This window comes from Somniosus microcephalus, chromosome 9 (genome assembly GCF_052327205.1).
Source record: "Somniosus microcephalus isolate GS21.2 chromosome 9, FLI_Smic_1.0, whole genome shotgun sequence".
NCBI lineage: Eukaryota > Metazoa > Chordata > Chondrichthyes > Squaliformes > Somniosidae > Somniosus > Somniosus microcephalus.
The window spans coordinates 226,228,650-226,245,722 of record NC_140995.1 but is presented as its reverse complement, the minus strand read 5'-3'; the positions used below and the strand labels follow the sequence as shown (position 1 = coordinate 226,245,722).

The following is a 17,073-nucleotide window of genomic DNA, read 5'->3' as shown; positions in this document are numbered from 1 at the left end:
TCGCTGAAGGTAAGCATGCAGGTGGTTAAGAAGGCAAATGGTATGTTGGCCTTCATAGCGAGAGAATTAGAGTACAGGAACAAGGATGCCTTGCTGCAGTTGTACAGGGCCTTGGTGAGACCACACCTTGAGTACTGTGTGCAGTTTTGGTCGCCTTATCTGAGGAAGGATGTTCTTGCCATGGAGGGAGTGCAGCGAAGATTCGCCAGACTGATAGCTGGGATGGCAGGAATGACGCATGAGAGATTGGGCTTATACTCGCTGGAGTTTAGAAGAATGAATGAGAGGGGATCTCATTGAAACTTATAAAATTCTAACAGGACTAGACAGACTTGATGCAGGATGTTCCAGATGGCCGGGGAGTCCAGAACCTAGGGTCACAGTCCAAGGATAAGGGGTAAGCCATTTAGGACAGAGAGGAGAAGGAATTTCTTCACCCAAAGAGTGGTGAACCTGTGGAATTCTCTACCACAGAAGGCAGTTGAGGCCAATTCATTAACTATATTCAAGGAGTTAGATATATTTCTTAAGGCTAAAGGGATTAAGGGATATGGGGAGAAGGCAGGGACAGGGTACTGAGTTTGGATGATCAGCCATGATCTCACAATGGCAGAGCAGGCTCGAGGGGCAGAATGGCCTACTCCTGCTCCTATCTTCTATGTTTCTGTAAGGTGGATGACCTCACAGTTCCCCACACTGAACCCCATCTGCCAGTTTTGCTCATTTAGTCTGTCCCCAACCCTTTGCAATTTCCTGCTCCCATCGACTCAACTTACTGTGCCTCCTAACTTAGTGTCAGCTGCCAACTTCTCTATACCTTCATCCAAGTCATTAATATAGACAGTGAAAAGCTAAGGCCCCAGTACAGATTCCTGGAGAGCACCGCTCGTCACATTGTACATAGAAATTTATTTTGACTCTGTCCCCTACCTCCCAACCAATTACCAACCCATGGCACAAGGTTACCTCCAAATCTGTGCGATTTTAAATTTGATAAAAAAGTCTCTTGTGCAGAACCTTATCAAATGCCTTCTGGAAGTCCATATAGACAACATTCATAGACATTCCCCTAACTACCATGTTAGTGAGCTCCTCAAAAAAATTCAACTAGATTAGTCAAACTTGACCGATCATTTGCAAATCTATGCTCTTTGATCAGCTCATACTTGTCCAAGTGCTCATTCCGTCACTGAAATTTCAGCAACATCCCCACAATTGACATTAAACTGACAGGTCTGTATTTGCCTGGTTTCTCTCTCCTTTTCTTAAATAATGGAGTCACATTTTCAATTTAGGCACATTTCCCAAATCTAGAGCGCATTAGAAAATTATGACCGAAGCAGCTGCTGCTATTTCTGCATCCATTTCTTTTAAGGTGGAAGAGTCATGTCCTGGAGATTTGTCTATCTAAAGTCCCATTATTTTCTCCATTACTATTTTCTTTTATTAAATCAAGTAAGTTCCAACTCCTTGATTTATTTTTAGGTTCCCTTTGTACTGCTGGTGTTTTGCCCTCTTCCTCTACAGTGCAAACAGATACCAAGTATTCATTTAATAAGTCTGCCATTTCCTTATTATCTATTACATTATCACCTTGTCTTTAATGTGCCCACATTCCCCCTTTGCACTCAAATTTATAAAAACTTGTTAGCTTTGATATCCCTTGCAAGATTTTTTTCATACACCCTTTTTTTGTACCTCTTACCTTTCTTAGGATAAAAGTAAGGAGGATACAGGAAGACGACAAAGAAATGGGTTTAGAGTAGTTAGCCCCAGGCAACAGCTAGTACAGGCACGGCGAGCCAAATAATCATGTGCTTTGCTGTATTTCTCTTGTATCAACAGCCATGGAAAGTAAAGCTACTGTAGTTTTGCAATGCCTGACCTGGATTCATGCCAGGTCTCAGAAGGTGCAATTAGACCATAGGAACAGGAATAGGCCATTCAGCCCCTCGAGCCTGTTCCACCACTCAATTATATCATGGCTGATCTGCAACTTAACTCCCTATGCCCGCCTTTGGCCTATATCCCTTAAGTCCTTTGGTTAACTAAAAGTTATCAATCTCAGATTTAAAATTGATCTAGATTCAATTGCCGTTGCAGAAGAGTGTTCCAAACTTCCACCACCATTTGCGTGTAGAATGGTTTCTTAATTTCACTTCCGAAAGGTCTGGCTCTAATTTTTAGACTATGCTCCCTCGTCCTAGACTCCCGAACCAGTGGAAATAGTTTCTCCCCATCAGCTCCCCGTAATAGCCTGAAAACTTCGATCAGATCACCCCTTAACCTTCTAAATTCTAGGGAATACAACATTTTAACCCCCCCCCCCCCCCCAAATAGATGATCTATGGTAGAAAATGTCAAGTTCATACAATTCCCACAATTAAATAATAGCTTTCTGAACAAACTGTAGATAGCCAAGCTTACTTGTCCTGCCAGCTAATCTCCAGTTCATTTACATGTACCATTTGGAGGCTATATAATTTCATGAAATAGTTTGAAAAAAAAAAACATACGCAACAGAACTTGAGACAGCATTTTATTAGAGTTTAGAGAAACTACACAGATTTTTATACACCGTAAATCTGTTAATACAATCTATATTTTATAAATGTACAATAGCATATTATTGGCAAATGACAAATATACTGAAAGAAAATAAAACTTTTTTGGCAACCTCTTGGAAGAATATGATAGTTTGTGATGAACCAGGAATGCCACAATGGATTTTCCAAAATACTACAATATCTATACTTCAAGGCATTGGTATAATTGGAATATGCAGCAAGACCACAGATAAATACCCGAATGATCATAGTCATTTTCGCTCCCATTCTGCTGTCAGAAGCATAATAACTGAGGGCTTCATATTCGAGGTATACTCGAGGTGCCTCAACACTCTCTTTACATGGACAAGCTTGAAAGTGACAGTGTGACCATGAGTTGCTTTTAAAAAGTACAGTAGTTTCACAAACACATTGCGATGTCCTGTATGATGCTCAATCTACAACCAATGCTGGTCTTTACTGTTCCAAACCTCCCAGCAAAGAGACAATAAACCCTTAATTAGTGCAAATAGGGAAATCAGTACTCTGCCATGAAACACCACAATAAAATGTCAAAAAAAATGTTTGGTCAATGCTGCTAATTTAAACTTTTCCCCAATTAGAGAACTATAGGCATTTAGCAAGATGCTGTTAAGTGTTTAACCCTTCACACAACACATATCCTAATTAAATCGCCATACCAATATCACCAGCAGGAACTCATCAGCAAATGGATTAGGACTATAAATGCATCTCGATAAATGCTTACTGTCAAACATATTTTGACATTTGGAGCCAAACGTCTATGTAAGGAGTGCAATGGAGAGAATGGTCCATTGGAACTGAATGCTTGGAAGACACAAATTCAGGATGAAACGGAACTATTGGACAGAATCAAAAAACACAGAACTGGGAAACCTAATTTTGTGACATCTGCCTATTAAACACAATGCCAAAAAATGCAAGCCACAGTGAAAGACGACTATATCCCCCATTCAACAACAGTACATTATGCACTAGTTTTCCTGAAATCTAGCTGATAATCCTATGTGCGGTAGGTATTGCTCTCAAAACTGATGTGGTACTAAATAGATGCTTCATACAGAAGCCATTTGTATACTAAAGAAAGCAGACAGTAAAATAGGGTTATACACTGGACCAGAGAGCGAGGATTTCACATTATTAAAAAAAGGTGTCGTTTCTTTAGCAATGCATTTGAATAGCAGACAAAAATACTTTGCTCTATCCTTACTACAAGAAAACCAGTGATGCATGCAAGTATTTATTTATTTGATGTTATGAAAGCAGGGTACCCAAGGGACTGTCCAATGTGTTTACACTGGGGGTTTGTGGGACGTAGTGCTGGGTGTGTGCCAGTGGTTGGAAGATTAAAAAGTTACCCATTAATCCTTGTGGCTTTACTCTCAACCTTCCACGAGGTAAGAGCACCATCAAACGAGGGAAAGAGAAGATATTTTAGCATCAAAGATAGCCAAGATTTCTTATGTTCTCTATATGCAGTGAAGTGTACAAAAATAATTCATTGCTATTTCTAATGAAATTGTCAATCAGAGGAAATCCTAGTCCTTAGTCTGCATTACTTGCAACAACCACCAGAGGCAATCTTCCCTTATAATGGCCCAATGCAATATGTGCACCTGGCACACCTGGTCAAGAATATAACTGAAGTGGTTATTTATAGGCGAAGTTGAGCTGTCCTACATTCTTACCAATTCTCACCACAGATCACACTAATTATTTGGCTCATACAAATATATCAGAACTATCATTTAACTGGAAAGTGCTCACATAATACAATGCATGGTTGCACAAAAGATACAAGTGTACCCCCCTTATACAGCCGCATAGCGAACGGACCCTGCACCTTAACACTAAAGGTGTTTCTGTTTCACTTTGGTACCATCGTCTCTCTTGGTCGATGGTACTCCCTAACTAAAGTGCCTGACCTACTTTCTTCCCACAGCAGTGGAGACTTATGCTCACGAGTCTCCGGACTAGCTCGACATATCTCCTCCTTGACTAGATCCAATGGGTCTGCAGTAGATTGGTGGCAGGCTTCAAATATAAAAGCAGCAGTGTAACATAAGGAGAATGTTTAGTGATGCTCTCCTCGCCCCTGGGCTGTACAAATCCACATTGTAAAGATACCTTTAAAAGGGCTTGCTGTGATATCAGTGTTGGGCTAACCTAATTGACTATCACATTAAATAAATACTTTGACAGCATGAATTGAGAAAAAGGTGCTTGGCCCAATAAGTCTGCATCTTCTACAGCCTCTTTACAACCATGGATTCCAAACCCTTGCTTTGCCTCAGAGGGAAAAGATCTCAAACTTTTAAATGTGTCCTGCCCCCTCCCCCCCAACAAAATAGTACAAATAAATTCCCATACATTATTTACTCGGAAAAATATAAGTGCAGAATACTGCGCGTGCAAATTTCAGGCTCCTCCCTCCCCCCCCGATAACACAAAAACAACCACCATCTGTGGAATCCAGATAGGAGTCTCAAACTTTGGTAATCTGGTTTAAATTTTAAAAATGATTCAACATTTGAAGTTTAAAACAAATGCTTTAAAATGGTGCAACAGTTTCAAGTTCTGACAAATCTCAATGATTTCAAGATCCTGTGAATTATCGAGTCAAACTGCCCCACTCACATTCATTTAATCAGGTGTCAGTATCAATGAACTGCTAGTTCCCCACTTACATAACCTGATGACGGAAGTGAGAGAAAACCTGTACTTGCTTTCCTCAAGCATTCTGCTGTCACTGGAACACTTTAGTGAAAAACTACGTTTTCTTTTTAAAATGGATTATTCAGGTCAGTGAGGTTTGAAGAGGAGGAGATTTTTGTCCAATGTTAGATAGACATTTTGGGAAAATTCTTTTTCTGTACCATCCAAATTTTTCCAGTTCTTTTGGTCGTGATGGGATGGTGATTTCCAACTGTTTCTGGACTAATTAAACAAACATTCAGCAAACTCCACCTGCCCTGCGTAAATGTATTCCTACTGCAACCTTAAATGTACAGCAATTGCATCTTTTCACACAAGTGTCACAGCACGGCACTCAGGATAATGGGAATATCAGCCTGTTGGGATGAGATCAGATTGGGTCGGGATGGAAAGAGATGGCAGTCTTATTGCTGATGTTCTAACAATGGACGATCTGTGGAGGCTTATTACCCACTCAGCAAACCCCTCACTAACATATTGCACCTCTGCAGAGTCACTGCATACTTTCAACATCTCACTGGATTGATTCTCTAGGGCAGTTTTCAACTACAGTACTACAGGACATGTAGAGATACTAAGAAAATCTACAGTTAGAGAACTCACAAGCACCATTCAAGCAATACTTGGAAACAGGTGCAGTAGTCTTCAATACAAATCACAATGGAAGAAATTGCACTGAGCATTTTATAATGTCATTTATAGTAACTCCTAATCATTGAAGGCCAGTTTAAAAAAAAAATGCACAAGTCGGAACAGAAAGGCGACATGTGGAAACGACTACATATACAACAGCTGCATATACAACACTTAAAGGACGCTGCACAGTAAAATGGCCAGTGTACCAAGTCAGAGAACATGTACAAATGCATCTTAATTGTTGAATGCATAAAATTATTTTGCACGTATTTTCCCTAATATATAGCAATGTTTGGTTAACCTGATCAATAAGCATACAGTATATACTTAAGGCATATACTGCTATACAATTCACAGTACTCCGTACAATGGAGTTTGGTTCAGCTTTTTTTTTCCTGCTAATGTCATAACCTTCCTCACAGTTCACACAAGCCCAATAAAACTATAATCTATCGTTAGATTACTAGTCACAGCAAAGGCGCCAGAGTGTTTGGAATGAGAAAAGACTGAGCAAAACAGAAACAACTCTTCATGAAACAAAAAAGGTTACAGTTCCAAAACTTTCATTTTATAGAGAAATTCCTGTCAATGCTTTCATATAAACCAGCACTTATCCCTACACAAGTATGGTTCCTCGAAATCCACCCATCCACAGAGCACTGAACGGGTGAATGCTAAGCCATTGTTCAGAAGCTGCAAAACGGAAGGCAAAAATCTATTACATATAAACATCCATTCTTTAAGTGGACTACAAACTATCCTCTCAGTATCTAGTCACCCAGCAGTTAAGGGAACCCATCTGAATGATTGTGTGCCATAAGCACACATTCTGACCATTTGAGATGAGGGACCCACCCCAACAAAGTTATAGCTACTGGGTGGATGGGCACAAGCTGGATAAAGAAATTCCACCTACCCTTATACAAATGGACAACTCAAACTTCTGTAGCACTCTGCACGTACAAGACGACATCTCAGAGGACTTAACAATAAAAAGAGAAAAGGGATACTGTGGAAGAGTAACAAGTCGAAGGACCCCTGCCTCCAAGGGAACAGCCTGATCTACCTCGGAACACTGAATTTGCAGTCTCTGAACCAAACACTTCGTGGCAAAAAGATGCCTATGCTTTGATTGCAATACTTGCTGTACAATGACTTTAGTCTACAACACCAAGCTCTTTAGAACCAGAGGAATGTGCTCCATCTCCGATCATATGTCAGCGTTTATATTTTTACAGAATACATTTGTTCCATGGTTAAAATTTAGAGTTTGCATTTTCCTTCTAAATAGTGGACAGAAGTATTTTACTATGCAAAAGCTGTTAGTTACATGTTTTGTCTGCCTAACTTAGTTTAAGACTTCAACTCCTAGTTTCCCAGTCTTTTTAATCCTCAACATGACATTGCGTTGTACTTTTAAGTTGAGGAAAGAAGGGATTTCTCCCCCCAGTTTCACTCAGCCAGCTTTCTCTTTGATGGCGGAATCAGGTGCTGTGGAATTTCACTGGGTAGTTCATGACCTTCCAGCTTGACCTTAATTAAATGATTAGCCAATGCAAACTCCTCATCGTCCAACATGCCGTCCTTGTCGATGTCTGCCAGCTTCCAGATTTTCCCCAGCACGGTGTTTGGAAGCTTGGACTTCACCATCTCCTTCTTTGCATTTGCACCAGTGACTTTCCCATTGACAGGTGAAAGGGTGTAAAAAATCTCATCGTAGCTCGGCTTATCTCGGATCACAACCCACTCTAGGTCATCAATGCCCTCGCCGGCTCCTTCGCCGTACCCATGTCCAAACGGGCCATTCATCGTGCCTTCAAAGGCCCCGCCTTTCACAATTTGGATAGGCCGCTGGGTTTCCTCCTGACGCACTAGGGTCATGAGCTGAGCGATATCGTTTCCCAACATGTCGTCTACTGTCTCCAACAGTTTAAGCTTTAGCGGCTGAAACTTCGCAAAATCCTGCGCCTGCAATTGATCCTGGAAACCAACAACAGGAAAGTGTTATCTTGACCATCTTGAATCAGAAATTGAATGAGTAGAAAAGACAATTTCAGGTTTATGCAAAATTTGCACCAAGGTCAAGTTGACACCTACTGATATAACTGCATCACTACAGAAAATAAAGTCTTTCACCGATGGAACTACAGTACATAGTTGTATTCGTTTTGGAGACTTACTACAGGTTCTGACCCCATATCGTTTCCTTCACAAAAGACCACGACTTCAAATCGCCTGCCTCCATCCCTACCTCAGCCCATCTGTTGCTGAAACACTCATCCATGCCTTTTTCACCTCTACATTGGGCTATTCCTGGCCTGCCTACCATCATCCTCCCGCCATGGACTTCAGTTCATGCAATCCCATCTTGCACTTAATCTCACTCACCAATCACCCTGTGCTTGCTGACCTACATTGATTCCTGGTACCCCAACTCCTCAAATTTAAAATTCTCATGTTTAAATTCCTTTGCGGTCTTGCTCCTCCACAACTCTAACCTCCAACCATAAATTCCTCAGAACTCTGCATTTCTCCAACTCCATCCTCTTGTGCATTCCTGACTCCCTTCGCCTCACCATTGGTGGACGTGCCTTCAGCCTTCTAGGCACCAAGTGCTGGAATTCCCTCAAAGCCAACGTTTTTGGTCACCCCTCCCAATAGCTCCACTCAAGCACCTTAGGATGTTTTTCTATGTTAAAGGCACGATATAAAAGCAACTTGCTGTTTACTTGCACTAAAGGCAGAATACATGGGAGGTAACCAGCAAAGAGAAATGGGGAAATAGGGGAAAAGGCTGAACCTCCTGTTACAGTACAGTATATGTTTTTACACTAGACATTTCCAAGAATTCAGCATCACTAGCCACTCTACGAATCAGAGAGTGCCTTTATCTGCCCAATATCTAGGGAGATGTAGCAAGACTCAGGGACTGAACAGAGAACCCATGCCCTTTTATTCTGGCTCACTGGAATACATCTTGTACTACCATGTGATTCATCTTCAGTAGGTGAAAGAAGACATTTGATTAGTAGTTTATACCCGATGAAAACTGGTAAATGAACAGAAACAGTGGATTTGCAGTAAATAGACTTCACTATTCTCCTCAGTGTCAATAAAGCAAACGCACTATCTCCATGTGAAATGTGGGTCTTTTACTTCTTATGTAGCTATTTGCCACTAGAGTTCTCTGCTGGCTTCATACCACTAATATAGTGCCTTTCACATAGAAAAGCCTCCCTACATCAAAATTGTACATCCAAATTCCTTTGCAGGTATCCCAAAACAAAAAAGGACTTAAAAAACAGGTACTTAGCGACAGTACAGTGTGGTGGTCAAACATGCACAGGATTTGAAATAACAGATGTACTGTACATGCATTGATCTGTTCGAAGCACTTCGCTCAACCTGAAAATGCTGGAAGTTAACACTATATACAGGTAGACTACCTTTTATCCGAACTTCCGAAAACCGAAACCCTCTAAAAACCGAAGGTTTTTTCGTTCAGCGTAAGTAGTGCGCACGACATGACCAGAGTGGCGCACGACTTACGCTGAGCAGAGGGTCAGCGTAAGTCGTGCGCACGACCCCGACCGACGGCCCCCCCGCGGACCCACCCCCGACAAATTTCCCAGTCATAAAATACCTTCCGAAATCCGAAATTTTCCGAAAACCGAAACACGGCTGGTCCCGAGGTTTTCGGATAAAGGATAGTCTACCTGTACTACATTTACTAAACACGAAAACTGGCAAGTGAACAGTATTCACCAGAAACAGCCAAGCTAGCAAGGACACAGCTAGACAGAATGAAACTAATGGCTCTGCACTCAATAAATCTACTCTTGGTTCAAAGGAAGAACCTTCAGACTTGCACTGATCCATATGGCTTTCACAACTCGTACGTATCCTCTGCAGCCTGCAGACAGCTCGCATTAACAAATTTTAACTGCCCCACGATCAAGAAAGAATCCAATAAAAAAAAAAAATCCAAAAATTTAAATAATTGTCAACTCTCCAAAAATTACATTTTCAAAAAACCAGAAAAGGATGTCATTTTAATTTATCTAGTAAATAATGAACATGGCAATTAATTTACAGGAAACTCTTATATCCAGCACCGACGGGAACCGAGCTGTTGCCGATCTATCAAAACTGCCGGACATACAAAGTTAATGTTGAAGCATACGGCCGTATCGGACAACAAACTGTTGCTTAGCAACAGCTTCAAACAGTCAGCCCGTACCTTGGAAGCGTCTCTGTAGCTTAGCAACAGCTTCAGAGAGACTTTCCAAAGCCTGACTGTTGGGGAAAAAAAAAGCCACGAGAAGAAAAACAACCTAACAGAACGGCTCCCGATTTCTGCCGGTAGATCGAGGTTTCCGGACATACAACCTCCGGATAAACCAAAGTCTCCTGTAGCTACTTTGGAGCTTTTCACGGTTGTCAGCTTGCATAACCAACCTTGTAACCAAAAATGTGCATGTCTGTGGAAGTGTTATTTTCTGTTTGAACAATTTTACCAATTGCATTAACTGTAATGAGTCCCAGACCATGGAGCACATCACATCAACCTGCCCACTATGATCTGTTGCAGGAGGCACCTCATTTCACCACTCTGGTCTCCTGAGATGCATCGAATGGATAGTCAAACTAGACATTCCATTATAAGCTTTTCCCGTCATACGAAACATTAGCTGTAAAAAGGATCAAAAATGTCATTGGGCCTGACTTCATTTCAGTAGCAGCAAAGTTACAAGCATACAAAGGCAAAGCCATGTCTGTTCAATCTCAGGTTATGCTATTTATACACATGAACTCTGAAAAAAGGTCAGTGCTTTTATGGAATTGATGTTTATTCTGGTACTCATTTCCATGCACCACTACTCCAATGATGTAATCCAAAGTGCACTACTGCTATTGTGGGTATCGATTCTTTGCAGCTCCACACACCTGCTCACTACATAAACCACAAACGGCTTTGGAGCTCAGTACATCAATATTGAACCTGCTCTTCTGCCAGTTGCTTTAAATCTTGTGTTCTACATATTCCTTTGTCAGACTCGAGAGAGCCACCGTTCTAACCTCCCTCATACATGGTCACCTCATTTGTGCTACACAAACCTCTTGCTTTATTACATCACCTTCCAGCTACAGAAGAAACCTCTACAACAATGCAAGCGTCAATCTTGCCAATACTAAATATTTTAAACCTTAAAAATCCCCAACATAATACTAATACCAGCAGCAATACTAGTAAAAATGGAACATAGAAGTGAAAAATTGTATCCGTGTAGGGCTTGGGTGTACTTGGCAAGTACTTTTTCTCTATTAATTAACGCAACAGATCAGGATAGCACACTGTACAGACTCGAGAATCATTAATCTGGTAATCTGTTCCCACAGAGAGACTACAAAAAAAAGAGAACAAATATTTATCGCCCATCTTAAGGTTAATATATATAACCAGGCACACAGATTCAAAACACAAGGATGCTAGTTTGCAGCACATTTGGATCACGTAGTACTGTGCAATACCAATGTGTAAAAAAACCAAGCAATGTGAAGCCAGCTAACTCGGACCTACCTGCATTTTCTTAAGGTTAGGAAAATCTCCAGGGGAGATCTGATGTTCTCGTTCAATCTTGGTGTAAGTGTCTCCGAGGCTGTTGATCAGTTCTTTCCTCTTGTTGTCTTTACCAAACACAGCTGGCATCTCTTTCCGCAAGGCGCTGATGATGTAGGCGTGAACCTGGGGGGGAAAGGAAAAGCATGCTGAATTAATAGTTTATTTATACAAGCACTTGAATCCACATTTTTGGGAATAGAAGACCGAGACTAATTTGCATTTTTGTGTGTGGGTGCAGTAGTACACTAGCAACCCACAGGTTGCGAGTTCCAATACCACCGTGGCAAATTGTGAAACTGAATGTTTTAAAATCTTGCTATTTGTGGGTTTGCGTCAAATAAAAAATCATGAACGTTTCTAAACGGTTGTAAAAAAACCCCCACCTGTTGACTAATGTCCTCATGGAAGGGCGCCCGCTATCCCTGCCTAGTCAGGCCTACATTTTACTCCAGTCCCACACTATAGTTGAGTTTTAATGCCCTCTGAAGTGGCATAGTAAGACATTCAGCAATACCAAATTCAGAAATTAAAAAAAAACAAAGATCTATTGGCAATGACCCAGCATATCAGGCCCCTCAACATCACACACCATCCTGACTTGAACATGTGTTGCAATTCCTTCATCGTCACTAGGTCAGTATCCTGGAATTCCCTGCCTAACACGACTGTACCATCACTGCAAGCATTCAAGGAGAAAGCCCAACACCACCATCCCAGGGCAATGAATGTGGCCTTGCAAACGTTGCTCACATCCCGAGAACAGAAGATGATACCCATGAGCTAAAATTAAATTGCCGTCAAATCTGCAACTAATTTGGAAATCTTAACTTGAAATAGTATGGAGGGAGTCTCGAGATTGCAGTTTTGAGCGGAATACCATGATATTAAAAAGGGGACATCTGTATTTCATTGAACACAGTACATTTTGTCTGAGTGTATCTGATGCCATCACTGGTGGAAAGAAGAGTGATATCCTCAGGACGTCCCAAAATGTTTCACAACTAATGAATTGTTTTTGAAGTGCAGCACAATGGTCATGTAGGCAGAGAGAGGAAAAGTACTCCATTCTTCAGGACCATCCTATCCCTGAATGAACTATATTGGGAGGGGGTGGGAGAAGAAGGGTGAAAATAGAAAACAATATTTACTACTTTCTTTCTCTTCTACAGGGCTGATATTGCAGCTACTGAATGGGAAACTGGAATACTGAATTTATTCCATTTACACAGAAGACACAGTAAGTGGCCCTTTCTCTGGCCGAATTCAGCTCAAAACAAAACATGTGATTAACAACTGCCAACAAGATTTTAAAATAAAATCTATTTAAATAAATTGGAGTTCAGCATTGAAGTAGTAACAATTTCATACAGCAGACAAACCTAATTTTAGGCCCAGGGACCTTCTACTGACTGGTTCACTGGTGCTACGTTCAGGAAACTTTTTTTTTTTAAATCCGGCACAGACGTGGTGCCGGTTCATCAAAAATTCTGGATAACCGAAAGCTATAGTAAAAGATACGGAGAGCTGAGAGCTCCGTATAAAGCAACAAACCCTGTTGCTTAGCAACAGGTTCAGAACAATGGCCACAAGTTGCAGGCGTCTCTGTAGCTTAGCAACAGCTGCAGCCACACCCTTGCACAGCAACAGATGGAGGAAGGCAAGTAGAATATGAAGTAAAACTTGCCTGAACCTACTCCTGAATTTTGCCGGTTAACCGAGATTTCCGGTTATTTAGGCGCCGGTAAATCGAAAGTTTCCTGTATTCAGTTTTGTGCCAAGTTGGTTCTATGAATACAATTCGCCTGTGCTGCTGGGGAAACCTTGGAGGATGGTAATCATCAGCTGTACAAACCCCATGGGTTTCAGGACATTTCCACTTATTTATTTTTATTTTTCAAATCAAAGGGAAAGCCACCTTTCCCCATCTGCACAGGTGGTGGAACAAGAAACAAGAGTTTCAAGCAGGAACCAGATGGGTTCTCGTTAACAAATATGAGATTCAGGGTCATTGGAAGTGCAAAGAAAATACTGTGGATAGCTGAACTAGATGGAGCAAAGGTCTTCTCCTGCCTGAAACCTGCTCGTGATATTACTGTGATGTTTCAGAGAATGTTTTATGTGACATATGTCATGCACAACCACAAAAAAACATGCATTTAGATGGCACCTTTAACATCGTAAAACGTCCCAAGGCGCTTCACAAAATTTGACACCGAGCCACGTAAGGAGATATTAGGGCAGATGACCAAAAGCTTGGTTTTAAGGAGCGTCTTAAAGGCAGAGAGAGGGGTAGAGATGGAGGGGTTTAGGGAATCAATTCCAGAGTTTAGGGCCTAGGCAGCTGAAGGCATGGCTGCCAATGGTGGGGCAAAGGAAATCAGGGAAGCACAAGAGTCCAGAATTCTGGGAGAGTTGTAGGGCTGAAGGAGGTTAGAGAGATCGGAAGGGGCGAGACCCTGGAGTGATTTGAACACAAGAATAAGAATTTTAAAGTCAAGGCATTTCTGGACTGGGAGCCAATATAGGTCATCGCGCACATGGTGATGGGTAAACGAGACTTGGTGCAAGTTAGGATACGGGCAGAGTTTCGGATGAGCTGTACTTTACGGAAGGCGAAAGATGGGAGCCGGTCAGGAGAGTATTGGAATAACTGAGCCTGAAGTAATAAAAGCCTGGATGAGGGTTTCAGCGACTGGTTGTTAAAGTTTCCGCCCTGTCTCAGCCAAACAGTTCACAGTAATGCAAACCTACTGAATGAAAAACAAAATCATAGAAAGTTACAGCACAGAAGGAGGCCATTTCAGCCCATCGTGTCTGCACCGGCCAACAAAGCTATCCAGCCTAATCCCACTTCCCAGCTCTTGGTCTGTAGCCCTGCAGGTTAGAGCATCCCAAGTGCACATCCAAGTACTTTTTAAAATGTGGTTAGGGTTCCTGCCTCTACCACCCTTTCAGGCAGTGAGTTCCAGACCCCCCACAACCCTCTGGGTGAAGAAATTTCCCCTTAAATCCCCTCTGAACCTTCCACCAATTACTTTAAATCTGTGCCCCCTGGTTTTTGACCCCTCTGCTAAGGGAAATAGGTCCTTTCTATCCACTTTATCTAGGCCCCTCATAATTTTATACACCTCAATAAAAGGTCTCCACTCAGCCTCCTCTGTTCCAAGGAAAACAGACCCAGCTTATCCAGTCTTTCCTCATAGCCAAGATTCTCTACTCCTGGCAACATCCTTGTAAATCTCCTCTGTACCCTCTAGTGCAATCACATCTTTCCTGTAATGTGGTGACCAGAACTGCACTCCGTACTCTAGCCGAGGCCTAACTAGTGTTTTATATAGTTGAAGCATAACCCCACCCCCCCCTGCTCTTGTATTCTATGCCACGGCTAATAAAGGCAAGCATTCCGTATGCCTTCTTAACCACCTTATCTACTTGGCCTGCTACCTTCAGGTACCTGTGGACATGCACTCCAAGGTCCCTTTGCTCCTCTACACTACTCAGGTGTCCTGCCATTTATTGTGTATTCCCTTTGCTTGTTAGCCCTCCCCAAATGCATTACCTCACACTTCTCCGGATTGAATTCCATTTGCCATGCTTCTGCCCACCAGACCAATTTATTGATATCTTCCTGCAGTCTACAGCTTCCTTCTTCAGCATCAACCACACAGCCGATTTTAGTATCATCTGCAAACTTCTTAATCATACCCCCTATATTCAAGTCAAGATCGTTGATATATATACCACAAAAAGCAAGGGACCTAGTAGAGCCCTACGGGACCCCACTGGAAACAGCCTTCCAGTCACAAAAACACCCATCAACCATTACTCTCGGCTTCCTGTCGGAGCCAGTTTTGGGTCTCATTTCCCCAAATCTCAACAGAACGCCATGTCACTTGTTCAATCTCTACACAGCTCATGGTTCAGAACACTTGGCAGATGTTTACAATAAGTAAAGCGTTGGGTTTTTTATCTGAACTAATTTCTGCTCAGAACACAATTACTATTATTAAAGAGGAAAAGAAAAGCACTTGGTATTATTCACGAAGCAGCCTCAGCCTGGCCCGACTCACCCTATCCACAAGAGAATTGGGGGACTATTTTCTGTACCGCCAGTGCTCCTCTATTATACTGCTAAGTTTTTCCTCAATTGATTTTACTTGAATACATTGTTATCCATTTAAAAACTGCAGAATGAATCGGCCATAAAGATTACTTTGCAAGGGATTTATATTACTATAAGACATGAGCACTATCATACTAGGGATAAGCTCTGGTGAATCAAACATCGTCCTCTCCTCTACGACTGTTAATTTCTTAACCAATACACTTTACAAACTTGTTCTCACTGTACTACTTTGGGGAAGGGGTCCCATTGAACTAATAAGGAGAGAGTGACCACAATAAGTCTGAGATAGGATGGAAGTTTACATCAGAGGCCAGACGTTTCCCCAACAGGGAAGGCAACGAGATTCATCACTGGCTGCTCTAGCGCACCTCCCAGCAGATGGCTATACAGTGGTACAGAGACTACAAAACAGTTCAGCTGCTCAGAGTCAGTACACAGGACAAGGGGAGAAATTTTTTTATAACCAAGTATAGATAGACAGGATGTACTAAAAAAGCTGTGTCAAGTGGGTAAGTCACCTGGTCCAGATGGCTTGCATCCCAGGTTGAAAAGGGAATTGGGGGAGGAGATAGGGGAAGCGCTTGCCATAATTTTCCAATCTTTCCTAGATGCAGGGGAGGTGCCCGAGGATTGGAAAGTGGCAAATGTGACACCGTTGTTCAAGAAAGGGTGCAAGGACAATCCTAGTAACTACAGGCCGGTTTAACATCAGTGGTGGGTAAAGTTTTAGAAACAATAATCAAGGAAAAAATTAACAGGCACTTGGAGAGGTTTAAGCTAATTAGGGAGAGCCAACACAGGTTTGTAAAAGGAAGATCATGTTTGACTAATCCAATTGAATTTTTTGATGAACTAAGAGAGAGGATTGATGAAGGGAATGCAATGGATGTTGTCTACATGGATTTTCAGAAGGCGTTTGACAAAGTACCACATAGAAGGCTGGTTAACAAAATTGAGGCTCATGGAATAGGTGGGTCAGTAGCAGCTTGGATAAGGAATTGACTTCAGGGTAGAAAACAGCGAGTTGTGGTAAATGGCTGTTTTTCCAGACTGGAGGATGGTAGACAGTGGTGTTCCCCAAGGGTCAGTGCTGGGGCCACTGCTTTTTTGAAATGACCTGGATATTGGAATACAGAGTAGAATTTCTAAATTTGCCGATGACTCCAAACTTGGGAGTTTGGCAAACAGTGAGGATGATACCAATCGACTGCAACAGGACATAGAAAGGCTAGCAGAATGGGCAAACGGAATTTAATAGAGAAGTGTGAGGTGATGCATTTTGGCAGAAGGAACAGGGAGGGGCAATATGCACTTAATGGCTCAGTTTTAAAGAGTGTGTGCAGGGACAGAAGGACCTGGCAGTTAATGTGCATAGGTCCCTGAAG

General features: G+C 41.9%; 1 protein-coding gene across 1 annotated transcript in view; it reads right to left on the bottom strand.

The window, feature by feature from the left end:
- Positions 1-2,526: 2,526 nt before the first annotated feature.
- The window catches only part of LOC147113093 (EH domain-containing protein 3), a 110,218-nt gene continuing 95,671 nt past the window's right edge, over positions 2,527-17,073 (bottom strand). Inside the window, exons 5-6 of the mRNA XM_085997949.1 lie at positions 11,521-11,685; positions 2,527-7,919 (exon numbers count right to left, since the gene is read on the bottom strand). Coding sequence (XP_085854075.1) covers positions 7,392-7,919; positions 11,521-11,685 — 693 coding nt within the window. The 3' untranslated portion in view covers positions 2,527-7,391. The remainder of the gene's footprint in view (positions 7,920-11,520; positions 11,686-17,073) is intronic.